Below are 13,798 nucleotides of genomic sequence, written 5' to 3' on the forward strand. Positions count from 1 at the left end.
TCGAGCATCTTCTAAGTGTTGGGCACAATGCCAAGTGCTTTTCATATCACCCAGTTAACCCTCAATTTATAACCCAACAAGCCCATGAGGTGGGGCTTTTATTAAAACCCCAATTTATAGATGAGGAAACTGAGGCACAGAAATGTGATGCTCGCAGAGCTGTCGGGCTTCTTGGCTTTCGTTACTCCTCTGCCCTCTCCCCCCTGACTCCCCCAAAAAGGGAAAACCAGAAATCGTGCTAAGTTTAGTTTCACTCTCCTGGGGCCAGGTGGAGCGAGTCCCTTTGCGTGGGCCGATGGGAGGTAAATGCCAACCACCTCTGCCCCAACACGGAGGGCGGGGGGGGCGTGGGGGGGCGTCATAAAGGCTTCTAAGAGCTCACCCTAAATTAGTTCAGGTGTCATGGCCCAGAGGAACTCCACTTTTCAGGGTACCGAGAAGACTTGCAGGTTTGACTGCTGACCTGTCACAGGAGCCAAAGAACCACAGCGTACGAAAAATGCCCCGAGACAGGAAGTGGGCAGATTTCATTAGCTGAGTAATGAGATGGAAAATTCCTCCACAAAATAAGCACACCTATGTGATTGATGATGCCAGTGGACCCAGTGTTGTGCTGGCCTGAATTGCCAGATGGATGCTTCAGAGAACGATGAGCCAACCAGGAGCAAGACGTAAACGCAGACTCCCTCTCCATTTTTTAGATTTTTTTAAAAATTGAGATATAAGTCACATCACTGTCAGGTTTAACAGGTTTACCAGACAGCAAAGTCAGGGCAATGATGACATTCCGGGGGACCTGAATTCTAGCAAGAAACCTACCCTGTCGTACGCACCACCCCGGAAAGTGTCGGGGACTTACAGGGTGGATGTCGGTCAGTGTGCTGGTCATTATAACCCCAGGTTAAGTCTTCATTTTCCTTTGGCGCGCCTTCTTTAGAAATGTACTGTTTCTTCTTTCTTTCTGTGTTTTTGTTGTTTCCTTTTGTCTGCTTTCCTTTTTTGGGGGGCAGGGGTGCTTCCTTTCTTGCAAGCGCGTTTACTGAGTGCCTCCTCCGTGCCAGCCCTTTTTGGGCTGACCAGGTCCCTGCACTTCTGGAGCTCAGGCCAGTGGCAGGAATATCGACTTCCATGGATATGTGTAGCTGTGACTGGGGTGAGTGAGGATGGAGAGGTACACGCGTGAGCTTGTGGTGGGGGCCGAGGGGTCCTCCAGGGATGGTGGTGCTTGGGGAGGGCCACAGGCCTCTGAGCTCAGTCCTGTTCAGTGTTGGGATTGGTTACACACTGGAATGGCACAGTCCTCAAATTACTCAGTGTAACAAACATGGAAAGGATGTGCGGGCTGAGGGGATCGGTACCTGAAAAGAATTGGAGTGGCTGGAATGGTGGAAGTCGCTGAGATAAAGTGAACTAAGCTTTGGAAAACCAACTTGCACCAACAGATATTGGGCTGGGGTTCATTTGGCAAAGACTTCGGGGTTTAAGGGGCAGTGAGCCCAGCGCCACTGGAGCCACGACTGCCCAGAACTGAAGGCACCCTGGGCTGGGGTCCGAGGGAGGGCAGTGAGCCTCCTGTCACTCACGGCTCAGACCCACCTCCCCAGGATCCCGTGGCCACCCCTGGAGTTTACATGGGGCTGGGGGCACGCTGACAATTAGAAGCACGTGAGGAGGGTTGGCCAGGGTGGGAAAGAGCTTGGACACCGTGTCTCCTGGAGGAGCGTGGGCTGCTTGGCCTGGAGAAGGGCAGCCTTGGGGAAAGCTGACCACCTCTGGATCGTGGCAGGGCTGTCCTGGGGCCCCAGGAGCGCCTTCCTCTCTGTGTGGTCCTGGAGGACACCCAGAGACTGGACAAAGGCAGCGACCCAAACATCTGCAAAGTGCTTCCATGCTCAGTGCTTCCTACGAGTAGTGGGTTCCATGTTACAAGAGGTATTTAAGGAGTCTGTCAAGCAAGACCCTTGTTTTTATGGTCTTAGTGTTTTGTAAAGGGGGTTTTTATCAGTTATGTGAGATCCCCTGAGTATGTTAGGTTTCCAGAAGAGCTTTACTCTTTGGGGAGAACTTTCAAGTAATCAAAAAGAGGGAGAAAATAGTGCTTCATCAAACAACATCAAGTACTGATGCTTTAGAGGAATTGTCTTATTTTCTTGGGGTATTTACCCTTGATGCACTACCACCATTCTGCACAGGGGGCGCATCATCTGCTAGAATCACAGCATGCATCTGGCTTTCCCCGAAAAAGAGACAAGGAAATGGGTGGTGGATACTTTAGGGTTTCTCAAACTCTATCACGCATCAGAAACACAGATGGCTGGGCCCCAAACCCAGAGTCTCGGATTCAGCAGGTCTGGGGTCGGGCCAGTAATTTGCAGTTCCCAGGTGATTCATGGCCCAGGGCTCTTGGGCAGATTACTGGGGACCTGATTCCTGGGAATTCTGAAAAGAGCTTTGGCTCACGCTCTCCTGGGAGCCTTGACTTGGGCCCCTTCTTTGCCTGGCCCTCTGCTGGGACTCAGAGAAGAACGGGGGAGTGGAGAATTATGTGCTTTCCCCTGTACCCTCTCTCCTCTTTCTCACCAGAGGTAGAACATGGCCACGCTCTAAGGCCAGCAAGTGGTTTACGGGATGATTCTGAGGACTCAGGAGAGGGGATATAAAAGTACTCAGGACTTCTTGAGTGAGTCCCAGCTCTTGTTCTCACTAGCTCTGGGGCCAGGAACAACTTTCTCATCTTGATTTCAACTGTTCCTCCATCTATAAAATTGGGTATCAGTGGTACCCGTTTCAAGGGCTGTTGAGGGATACAATGAGGTCAGGTGCATAGCTCCCAGCACAGACCTGACACGTCTCAATTTCTCAGTCAGTGTAGCCACTATTAGATCCAAAAGTGCTGGTATAATAACCTGTCTTGGGAGGAAGATCTGACATAGGCATGGTGGGGTTTGCAGAACCTGCCTGTTTCCATGGGGAGATCGCCCTCCATCCTGGCTCAGGCAGGTTGAGTTCTTTTCCACAAAGTGTTCTCAACATGACACAGAGTAGAGAAACATTGACAGATGACCAGGGTAGCAGAGCATATTCTTTGCAAATTATAGACCAGCTCCTGGAAGCTGGCAGGGGACCATCGACCAGAGCTTTTATAGAAACCCTCGGAGACCAGACGGGCCGGTAAAACCCACCGTGGTCCCTTAGATGCAGAACCAGAGAGTGTGCTTGCTTTTGTGAAAGTTCCCTGCTGCGGCGAACAGGCATCTGTCTAATGTCAGCAGTTGGCAATTGGAGTCAGAGGCTGAAGTTAATTTAAAAGAGAGAGAGGAAAAAGCTGCTTCCAGCAGTCATAGACACACACAAATCACCGCCTCTGAAGATTCACGCAGAGTGTCTGTTTTGTCTGTAAGCACAGAGAATAGTATTAAGATGTTAGAAACAGAAAAAAATTAAGGCCCCCCCCCCCCGCCCAAAAAAAAAAAAAATATCAAGCAGCAGTGTACTGACAAGCAAGATCCTGAGATTCAGGGTGTTGGTACATTGACCTCTAACACGTCCTCTCTCTCTCTCCTTCGTGCTTGGTTTTTGTCTCGGGGTGGCCAGAGCTCTCCATGCCTTCCGACCAGTATGAGCTGCAGCTCCAGAACAGCCTCCCACGCCCCGAGGGGGACCAGGCCCGGCCCGTGGCCGTGCTGGCCCAAGAGACGTCCACGGTCACCGCGCTGCAGCTGGGACAGAGCCACCTCGTCCTCGGCCACCGCAGTATCCTCTTCCCTGGCTCGTGCGTGCGCAAAACATCTGTTTATTTGAAGTCAAGCCATTCTTCTCCCTTGGAAGCCGGGCTAGGCTAAAAATAGCCCTGTTTTCCCTCAACGGCCTAAAAATCATAAAGAACCAAAAATAGCAGCCCTGCTGCGTGGAATTGCTCACCTCTGTGGATGACTCACTGGAGAGTCTCCCAGAGATGAAAGGCGGTGGTGAGTCGCTCTTCACCTCCGGAAACTTCTCCGGGGCCTGCAGCTTCGCTGGAGGGAGCCTGGCCGAGGCGGTTCCCACGCCTGCTTAGGGGTAGTGGGTCCAGACCTGTTTCCGTGCCCTCTGCGGGCTCCAGGGCCTGTTGGGGAGGCTTTCCTTTGCTAGCGTAGAAAGCACGGCGTGTCCTTTGACTGAAAACTGCTTTGCTGCCCTAGTCCTCACCGCTGGAGTTTCAGCCCCACTCCTGTACACGTGCCGTCTCGACGACTCTCAGGCCGGCTTGTGTTTTGCTCCTTAATTAGAATCAGGTATCCGCATGCAGGGTGCTTCCAGACTGCCCAACAGCACCATCTACGTCGTGGAGCCCGGGTACCTGGGTGAGTGTCGGCCCCCGGGACCTCCTGCACGCGGCTTGTTGGTGATGAGGGAGTTTAAAAAAATAAAAGGGAAAAAAGCAACAGCCCCGTGAGAGCACGTCAGTCGGGCCAGCGCCTTCGCCCACGGGGCCCGGGGCCATCAGCCCTCCGCCTGCTCTTGGGTGGGCGGCTCGCCAGCCCTTCCCTGGGTCCTTGTCCAGAAACGGCAGAGGGTAGGCCTGAGATCGGCCAGTGGAAGGCTCAGAGGACAGGTGGAGGAGCGGGGGTTTTGTCTCCTGGTTTCATGCCAGGGCCTGACCTTTGCCGTGGCCCTTTGGGGGACAGTGGTCGGCTCAGTTATCTAGGGGCCCCTAAAGTGATTGCAACAGTTGGCAGGTGCCTTGGGGGTGGGATGTGGGGGAGGCATTTGGCCTAGAGAGGAGGGAAGGAGTCCTCAGCGATGGAAGGTCCAGAGAGGCCCAGCGAGGGCCAGAAGCTGCCACAGGTGCTCGAGTGATGTCCAGGCCGCGCCTGCCATCCTGAGTCTCCATGGCAACACTCATTTAGTCCAAGTTGACTCACCTTTTGAGTGCACTGGGGAAGTTCAGTCAAGGTAGTGTCTTCCCATGCAGAAAACCCCTGAGGGCATCTCGTTAGCCACCCTTGAGATTGTTTGGCTCAGAACCAAGTTCATTACCTCTGGCAAGGTAGCGGCACCAGGTGGAGTTGCCCGTTGTGTTTCCTTGGTACTTTTTATATGCCAGGCTGGGCTGGAGTCCCAGGCAAAGCAAGACTGGCTTTTGGTACCCGGCCGTGAGGGGATGGGAAGCACGGCAAACAGGCAGTGACAGCGGGGTAAATAGCAACACATGGAAGGCTCCAGAAGATGATATCTGAAGGTGTTTTCTCAGAGGGAGCTTCTTCGAAGGGAAGAGCATCCCGGGCAGGGGCTTTAGCAGTGGTGCAGGGATGGGAAAACACAGCCACGAGCAGGTGGAGAGCTGGAAGGACGGGGCAGGCTCTTCCTGCGGGCTTAAGAGCTTAGGCTTGCTCGTAGAGGGTGAAGTTGGAGGGAGCACTTGAGCTCTGGAGCGGGGCGTGCTCAGTCTGAGGGCTTAGCCTGGGTTTTGCGGGCTCAGGGTTGATGGCAGCCTTAGGTTGGAGCCTCCAGGAGGAGGTCCTTGGCTCCTGCCTCCGGGAGGTCCCTGGCTCCTGAGCCAAGGGTGGGTTGATCCCATGCTCCTCCTCAAAGAGACCGTGTCTCACCCCTCTGTCCCCGGCGTCCCGAGTGCTCAGACTCTGCTGCCTTCCTGTTTTGTAGGGTTTTCTGTTCACCCTGGTGACAGGTGGGTGCTCGAGACTGGCCGCCTGTATGAAGTGACCGTCGAGGTATTTGACAAGTCCAGCAACAAGGTCTACCTGTCAGATGTGAGTGTCTCCTCAGGTCCTGGCAGGGTGGCAAGATGGGGCGCAGCCCCCCCAGCAACGAGTAGTCCCATGCAGGGAAGCAGACTGGGGTGCTTTGCTTTCTACTGCCGGGTCAGGGTCCATGGGGAGCCCTGCTGCCAGGTCCGTGGGGAGCCCTGCTGCCAGGTCCGTGGGGAGCCCTGCTGCCAGGTCCGTGGGGAACCCTGCTGCCAGGTCTGTGGGGAGCCCTGCTGCCAGGTCCGTGGGGAACCCTGCTGCCAGGTCTGTGGGGAGCCCTGCTGCCAGGTCTGTGGGGAGCCCTGCTGCCAGGTCCGTGGGGAGCCCTGCTGCTAGGTCTGTGGGGAGTACTTTTGGTAGGTCTGTGGGGAGTACTGCTGCTACGTCTATGGGGAGCCCTGCTGCTGGGTCCACGGGGAGCACTGATGCTGGGTCCGTGGGAAGCACTGCTGTGGGCCCATGGGGAGCACTTCTGCTGCATGGGGGCAACACTGCCGTTGGGCCTCTGGGGAGCATTGTTGCAGGGTCCTGAGCAGCATAAGACCCTGCAGGCCCATGAGTGTGCATCCCGCGGCCACACCTGCAGCTTCCTGAGGGGGCTTGGGGGCAGGAGAGGATGCCCAAAGCAGCGGGGACAAGGAGCGGTGCTGGGGGAGGTGGCCCTGCAGCTGCCCGCCACTGCCTTTAGCCAGGGGCTCTCAGGGCACTGAGACTCCATTCTCTGCCCGCTCTGCCAAGGGCCGGGGAGTCCTTCTTGACCTCCTTGCTGGGCCAGGAGTATCTTGTGACTCTCCACTAGGGAGTCCCTGTGTGACCGAGGGCCACACCAGTTAACTCGCTGACTCTGGGAAGGAGCATGATACAAATGGGGAAGACACCGAGGAATCGTTGGCCATTTCTTTTGTCTTCTGCAAGAAATTCCCAGGATTGCCAGTTACAACATCTAGGATCCAGGACCTTTCTAGTGGTATCTGAGGTTTTAGAAGGCTACTTAGCAGAAGTCATTGCTTGCCTCGTGTCATTAAAGATTTGGTCAAACACCTTTTTTTTTTTTTAAGTTAGTCTTAAGGAATTTTTTTTTTTATTTTACGTAGCTGCTCTTCATTTTCCTTCTCCCTAGTATATTTGTATTTATACTTTGTAAAAACAGTCTTATATATGCAAAATCACCTAAATTCGTGTTTTACCATCTTATACAGTCCTCTGTTACAGTTTTTAGCTTTCTTTCTTGTAATAAGCATGACCTTAGACTTTCCTTTTCAACCGTGGTCATACCCATACAATTGCACTGCTAGTTACAAAACCTTGATATGCTTTCACCGTTTCTATTCATTTCCGAAGATTTACAAACAATCTTTTTAAATAATTCTGTGCAGATTAACCCTCAGCTTTCCATTCTCTACCCTCCTATTTTCTGGTGACCTATAATCTAATTATTAACTCCATGAGTTTGCGCAGTATGTTTAGTTCATAATAGTGTAATCATGCAGTATTTGTCCTTTTGTGTCTGGCTTGCTTCACTCAACATAATGTCTTCTTCCAGGTTCATCCATGTTTTCATACACTTAACTTCATTTCTTCTTACTGCTGCATCACATTCCATCGTGCACGTACTCCACAATTTGTTTATCCCTTCATCAGTTGATGGACACCTGGGTTGTTTCCAACTTTTGGCAATCATGAATGAAGCCACTGTGAACATCAGCAGGCAGATGTCTGTCTCTGCTCTCAGTAATGTGATTGCTGGGTCCACATGGCAATTCTGTGTTCAACTTCCTTAGGAACTGCCAAACAGTCCTCCACAGTGGCTGTACCATTCTACATTCCCACCAACAGTGAATAAGCATCACTGTCTCTCCACATCTTTTCCAACATTTACAGTTTTCTGACTTTTTAATAGCATCCAGTCTAATAGGTGTGCAGTGATATCTCATTGTAGTTTTGATTTGCATTTCCCCTAATCACTAGTGATATTGAACATTTTTTCTTGTGTTTCTTTGCTATTTGTAGTTCTTCTTTGGACAGTGGTCTTTTCAACTCTTTTGCCCATTTTTTAATTGGTAAGCTTGTCTTTTTTATTGTTGAGATGTAAGACCTCTTTGTGTATAATGGATATTAAACCCTTATCGGATATGTGATTGCCAACGATCTTCTCCCCTTGTGTTGGCTGTCTTTCGGCCATTTGGAAAAGTCCTTTGAGGTGCAGAAGTATTTAATTTTGAGGCGGTCCCATTTATCTGTTCTCTTTTTTGTTGCTCGTGCTTTTGGTGGAAGCTTTAAGAGACTAACGCAGTCTCAGGGGATTTAGATTCATTTTTTCAAGTGTGTTTTTTTAACTTGACAGTTTTCCTCGGGGTAAAAGGCTGCACGAGGCCTCACACTCCCTGGGAGCTGAACTCTCCAGGGTAACCAGAATGGAAGAGCCGGATCGGCACGGAAGGCCGAGAGCCCCGGGGGAGGGGCGGCTCAGGGCCCTGGCACGGGGCGGGCCGCGAAGTCAGCCTTGCCTGGCTCTTGTCCCCTGGGCCCCAGCGCCCCCTTGGCCAGAGCCCTGGCACGGGGCGGGTCGTGAAGTCAGCCTTGCCTGCTCTCGTCCCCTGGGCCCCAGCGGCCCCTTGGCCAGGGCCCTGGCACGGGGCAGGCCGCAAAGTCAGCCTTTCCTGGCTCTCGGCCCCAGCGGCCTCTTGGCCAGGGCCCTGGAGCTTCTTTCCTGAGTCGTCCCCAAAGCCCCTCTCCCCCTCCTGCCTTGTCTTTCCAGAACACCCGAATTGAAACCGTGCTTCCGGCGGAGTTCTTCGAGGTGCTCTGGTCCTCCCAGAACGGGTCCTACCACCACGTCAGGGCAATAGTGAGCGGCCAGACGGTCATCGACGCAGCCCTTACCTCCGTGGTGGACCAGGCGAGTGGCCCCTTGCCCTGGCACCAGGGCCCAGGAACGTCCACCCAGGCTGGTGGTGGCCCTGGGGAGCCGAGAGCCCGCTGAGTGGGGGACCCGGACTCTGTCCCCGTCCCCTTCCTTCTGGGCCTGAGCACCCTCTTCTGTACCCCTTTCCCTACCCCAGGCCCAGTCAGCCTGCTCCTTCTGGACTGGGGATAGAAATCCTTGTTTCGGGAAATGGCTTTCTGGTCATGGGCCAGCAGCGGGCCACGGGCAAGCTCTGCCCCATCTAGGAGTCAGGTGGCTTGGGACCTTAACATCTGTTTTTAATTTTTTTTTAGTTAGAAGGTCCATCAGTTTCAGGTTGAAGCAGGTTTTTATACTGATTGGAAAATTGGCATGGGTTTTCCCAATTTTCTACCCTCTGCCAAACCTCTCAGAGACAGGCAGCAGGATATAGCAAGAAAATGGTCCTTGGACTGGCAGCGGATTACTATCAAAGTCTGCCACTTCCTCTCTGGGGACACGGGGCAAGTTGCTTCTGCTCTCTGAGCCTCAGTTTCCCCACCTCTGCGGCGGGGACCACCCCATCTACCCTGAGAGCAGCGTTTATGTGCGTGACCATTGCACGGGGAGACCGTCCCCGTGGAGATGGAGGGGGCTGTAGGACTTCTGGCGTCTTCCTCTCCACGCCTCCCCAGTCGCAGGGGATGGGGTGCCTGGGGGAGCCTGCACTGACAGCGCAGCTGCCAGGCTGACATGTGGCGCCCTCCCGCCCCCGTGCAGGATGGAGGGGTCCACGTGTTACGGGTCCCTGTGCGGAATCAGCAGGAGGTGGAGATCCACATGAACATCGTCCTCGTGCCAGACATCCTGACATTCCCCTGGCAACCGAAGACGGGCGCCTATCAGTACACGATCCGGGTAACTGCGGGCCCCCAGCCCTGGGAGCACTCCCCATGGGGGTCTCCTTGGGGTCGGGGCTTTTTGTCCCTTCCGTTACTTTTATTATTACCTTCTGCTGGTTGGAGAGAAGTTTAAATCAGAACGCATTTATGCTTCCTACATTTTCTACCACAGCACTGTATATTGGCCAACGGGAAAAAGAAAAAAATGTAAAATTAAAAAAAAACTCAGCAAAGAAACCTGGAGCACAGATTCAACTTCCATGTGCTCTCTCCCATCTATTTCTCTAAAACATACTGTGAACTGAAAGCGGTGCAAGTGCCCTTAGAGGAAAATTGAAACTCCACGGGGGAAACTTTCTGCAAGCCCACCTCCCGCAGGCCCGGTTGTCCTTGACGCCCGTTTCCCCGCGCGGCATTAAGTGGGCAGGAGCTGCTTGTGGTCAGGCTGTGACCTGTGTGGTCAGCTCCGTCCCCGTCAGGCCCTGGGGGCTGTGCCTGGCAGGGAGGGCAGGGGCCACTTGGTGTTCATCATGTTCACTTCTGTGTGTCACCTCCCTGTCCCTCCAGGGCTCTGGGCTTGGGACCCCTGGCCCAGGAGGAGGATGGGCTGCCGTTTACCGAGTGGCAGATGATTGGGGGCAGGGTGGGGGGGGGTGTTGGGAGGAGTGCGGGGGCAAGGCCCCTAGGACCCAGCCCCGGCCCACGTCACAGTTCTCCAGGGGAGGGGCGCATAGGCCGTGTGCGCGCGTCCACCTGGGCGCTTCGTCCCTGCCCTCTGGCTTTCACGTCCACCCGCCGGGGCTGAGGACTGACCGGGGCGTGCTTCTCCTCCCCAGGCCCTCGGCGGGAGTGGGAACTTCAGCTGGTCATCTTCGAGTTCGGCGGTTGCCACGGTCACCGTCAAGGGCGTGATGACCACAGGCAGCGACGTGGGGCTCAGTGTGATCCAGGCGCATGACGTGCAGAACCCCCTCCATTTCGGGGAGATGAAGGTGCGACCCCAGGGGCCGAGGCGCTCTGTGGTGGGGGGCTGGCGCTGCTGGCCTCTGGCCGCCTCCGTGAAACCGAGCCTCAGCTGTGACTCAGCAACGCCCTTAGCCTTCGGCCTTGCACCTGTGGGGAGCGCCCCACCTGGCAGAGCTCAGGGCTGCTGCGGGAGGTGGACACGATGCACCAGGTGTCCCCCAGGTCAGCGCCCGCCCGGCCGGCAGCGCCCACATAGCTGACGTTTCTGGAGGCCAGACCAGAGGGCACAGAAGGCCCGAGATGATCAAAAGAACGATGCTAGGAAGTTCCCCAGAACTGCAAGAGCCGAGCTCCCCCGTGGCAGGCCGAGCACCAGGTTTAGACTCCCGGGAGATGGACGCCCCCGGAGTCCAGGGGAGCTGAGTCGGGCACCGTCCCCCTCATTCCCGGGCGGGACAGAGCCAGGTGTTTCTCACTCCAGACCCCTGCGCCTGGCTCTGGCCCTGAGTGGGGGGGTCCAGCTGCAAAGCCAGCAGGTGGGGTGGCCTCTTGGCCCCCGACCCTGACCTCGGCCCCTTCTGTTATTTTGTTTAGAGCACAAATGGAAGCCCCACAGGGGTGTTTCCAACCACAACCTTCTCCTGTGTCGGAAACATCGATGGACAGGTCATTCTAGTCCAGGGGTTCTTGGCCTTTTCTGTTCCACGGGCCCCTCTGCCAGGCGGGTGAAACCCACAGACCCCTTCTCCAGAATGCAGCGGCAGAGAGTTTTATGACACTCAATGTTGGCATGTCTTTAAGTTAAATGTTAGGAGGATTCAGAATTACCTTTTCCAACTTTTCCATAATTTCAATACCTGATAACCTGACACGCTTCAACATCTGTTCAAACGGTCATTTTCGGCAAACATTTAGAAATTCGAGTTTCCCACGGTGTCCTAAAACCATCTCCTCCATCCTTACCAAGCTTTTTGCAGGCAGCTATCCACTGCACTCAGAACAAAAACCACACTGAGTGCACACTACGCTGTGTCTTATTTAATAAATACATCACACCTGCACCGACACATCCCAAGAATGATGTTTATGTGAGTTTGCAGTTTAAGCTGATGGACCCCTGAACTCTTTCCCTGAACCGCTTGGGGGTCCGTGGACCCCTGGTTAAGAACCCCAGCTGCGGTCTGTTTGTTGAGCTCCCCACGGAGACACACATCTAGCCTAAGAACGCAGTGCTCCTGTGGAGAGGTATGCAAAGAGCACTCAGAGCCAGCCTCGCTGTCGCGCTGGGACGCCTGGTGATCACCCTGCCAGCCTCCCAGGTCTCTCCAGTGTCCCCCAGCTGCCCTCGCCCGGAGCCTGGGGACGGTTCCTTCCGAGGCAGCCGAGCCTAGTGGTTAGAGCCTGGCTGCCGGCGTCCGGCCGCCGGGTTCCCGCAGGCTCCACCATGAGGCAGCTCGGGCGGTTCTGACGCCCCAGGGCCAGGCTGCCCCTTGGTTCCTTGGGGTAACAAGGGGCGCAGAGGCCTGCGTGGTCGCGCTCTGGGAGCAGAGCCTGGAGGGGAGTAGGTTTTCCGCCCGTGCTGAGGGTCATCCTCACTGTCGTTACTGATGCCTCTTTCTCGTCCCCCACAGCTCATGTATCAGTAAATCCCCTCAGCGGTGCACCCAGGATACGCATCTCCCACCTGATCCATTCCCGCCCCCTCCGCCGGTAACCGCCTGATGGAGCCACCAGCCTCTCCCGAGGGGGCTTCCCTCACTGGCCCCCTGGCTTCTCGTGGGCACCCAGCAGCCGGAGTGACCGGAGCTTTCCGCGGCTCCTTGCCTCACTCGGGGTGAAATCAGGGTTCTTGCTGCGGCCACGAGGCCCCGCGTGGCCCGGCCCCAGCCCCTGAGACCCCGCCTCTTCTCCCTCCGCCCTGCTCACTGCCTCCAGCCACACTGGCCCATCTCTGCTCCTTTCGCCTGCTGCGCTTCTGTGGGCCTCAGGACCTCTGCATGCACCGTCCCTCCTTCCCAGATGGTTTCCCCTGCCCCTTTTGTGGCCCTCAGACCTGAGCTCATGGGTCACCTGCTCGGAGAGGCTTTCTCTGATGGCCGCCTACAGCGGCCCTACCCCCGCTCCCCGGCACTCACCTTCCCGTCCCCCAGCACGCTGTCAGGTGGTCGCCGGGCTGTGAAGAGGATGTTTAATTGGAGCGAGGGCAGGGACTCGCTCGAGAGCCGTCCTCTCCCCAGCACGGCCTCGGTGTCCAGCACCCAGCGGCACGCAGCCGCCCTTCCTCTGCCCATGGGGGCTGACGGCCCTGTCCCCACCCCTGTCCTCCAGGTGTACGTGATCGAGCCCAGCAGCATGGAGTTCGCGCCCTGCCAGGTGGAGGCGCAGGTGGGCCGGACCCTGCAGCTGCCCCTGAAGATCAGCGGCCTCATGCCCGGCACGGCCAGCGAGGTGGTCACGCTGAGCGACTGCTCCCACTTCGACCTGGTGGTCGAGGTGGAGAGCCAGGGCGTGTTCCAGCCGCTCCCAGGTAAGCCGGCCCACCTGCTGGGCAGCGGCAGCGGCTTCTCAACCCCGGCTGCTCCCGAATCCTAAACGGTGGGCTCGAGGCAGCCGTGGGGGCCACAGGACGAGGAATGGCATTCGTCCCCTTGTCCAGCTCCAGTCTTGTCCGACTGGCCGCAGGCAAATCATTCGACTCTCTGAGCCTCAGTTTCCCCGCCCCTAAAATGAGCGTCATCCTAACTGGTCCGCCTGCCAGAGTGCCTGTTCCGTTGCCTGGCACGCAGGGGGGGGCTCAGGCACCCTGGTGATGGTTACACAATCGGGGCGCCTTTGTCACGTGCCCGGAAGGCCCTATCTCCTGGGCCACGGAAGGCACAGCATTTATCTTTCTTCTGCAGCACCCGTCTGGGATTTCAGCGATTCCAGCGGCAGCCGCGGCACTTAGTTTATCGCGCGTCAGCTCTGCCAGGCGTGGTGCAGGCGCTTTGCGTGCGCGTCCTCAGTTAAGCTTTCTAACCGCCGTAGGAGAAGGGCCGCCTGGCTGTGTGTCAGGTGGGGACGCTGAGCCTGCACAGCTGGCCGGGGTCCACGACGGCATGGGGGGGACGAGGATTGCAGATCCGGGGGTGTCTGACCCTGAGCTGGCGCTTTAACCACTCTGTGAAGTGCAGCCTCCTGGGGCACTGGTGCAGGGGTGGGGCTGGAAGTAACAGAGAGCTGCCTTGGTGGGGCGGGGTCTGTATAAGGGCACCGGGCAGGGCCGTGGCGTGTGCCTGTGACCTGCCCCCCCGCGGTGA

General features: G+C 56.1%; 1 protein-coding gene across 1 annotated transcript in view; it reads left to right on the forward strand.

Annotated features, from left to right (window-relative positions):
• Positions 1 to 13,798, forward strand: part of NUP210 (nucleoporin 210) — a 122,741-nt gene that overhangs the window by 37,731 nt on the left and 71,212 nt on the right. Inside the window, exons 7-13 of the mRNA XM_058288876.2 lie at positions 3,595 to 3,753; positions 4,275 to 4,343; positions 5,644 to 5,750; positions 8,506 to 8,646; positions 9,412 to 9,549; positions 10,370 to 10,525; positions 12,828 to 13,026. Of these exons, the coding sequence (XP_058144859.1) occupies positions 3,595 to 3,753; positions 4,275 to 4,343; positions 5,644 to 5,750; positions 8,506 to 8,646; positions 9,412 to 9,549; positions 10,370 to 10,525; positions 12,828 to 13,026 (969 nt within the window). The remainder of the gene's footprint in view (positions 1 to 3,594; positions 3,754 to 4,274; positions 4,344 to 5,643; positions 5,751 to 8,505; positions 8,647 to 9,411; positions 9,550 to 10,369; positions 10,526 to 12,827; positions 13,027 to 13,798) is intronic.

This window comes from Dasypus novemcinctus, chromosome 26 (assembly GCF_030445035.2).
Source record: "Dasypus novemcinctus isolate mDasNov1 chromosome 26, mDasNov1.1.hap2, whole genome shotgun sequence".
Classification (NCBI taxonomy): Eukaryota; Metazoa; Chordata; class Mammalia; order Cingulata; family Dasypodidae; genus Dasypus; species Dasypus novemcinctus.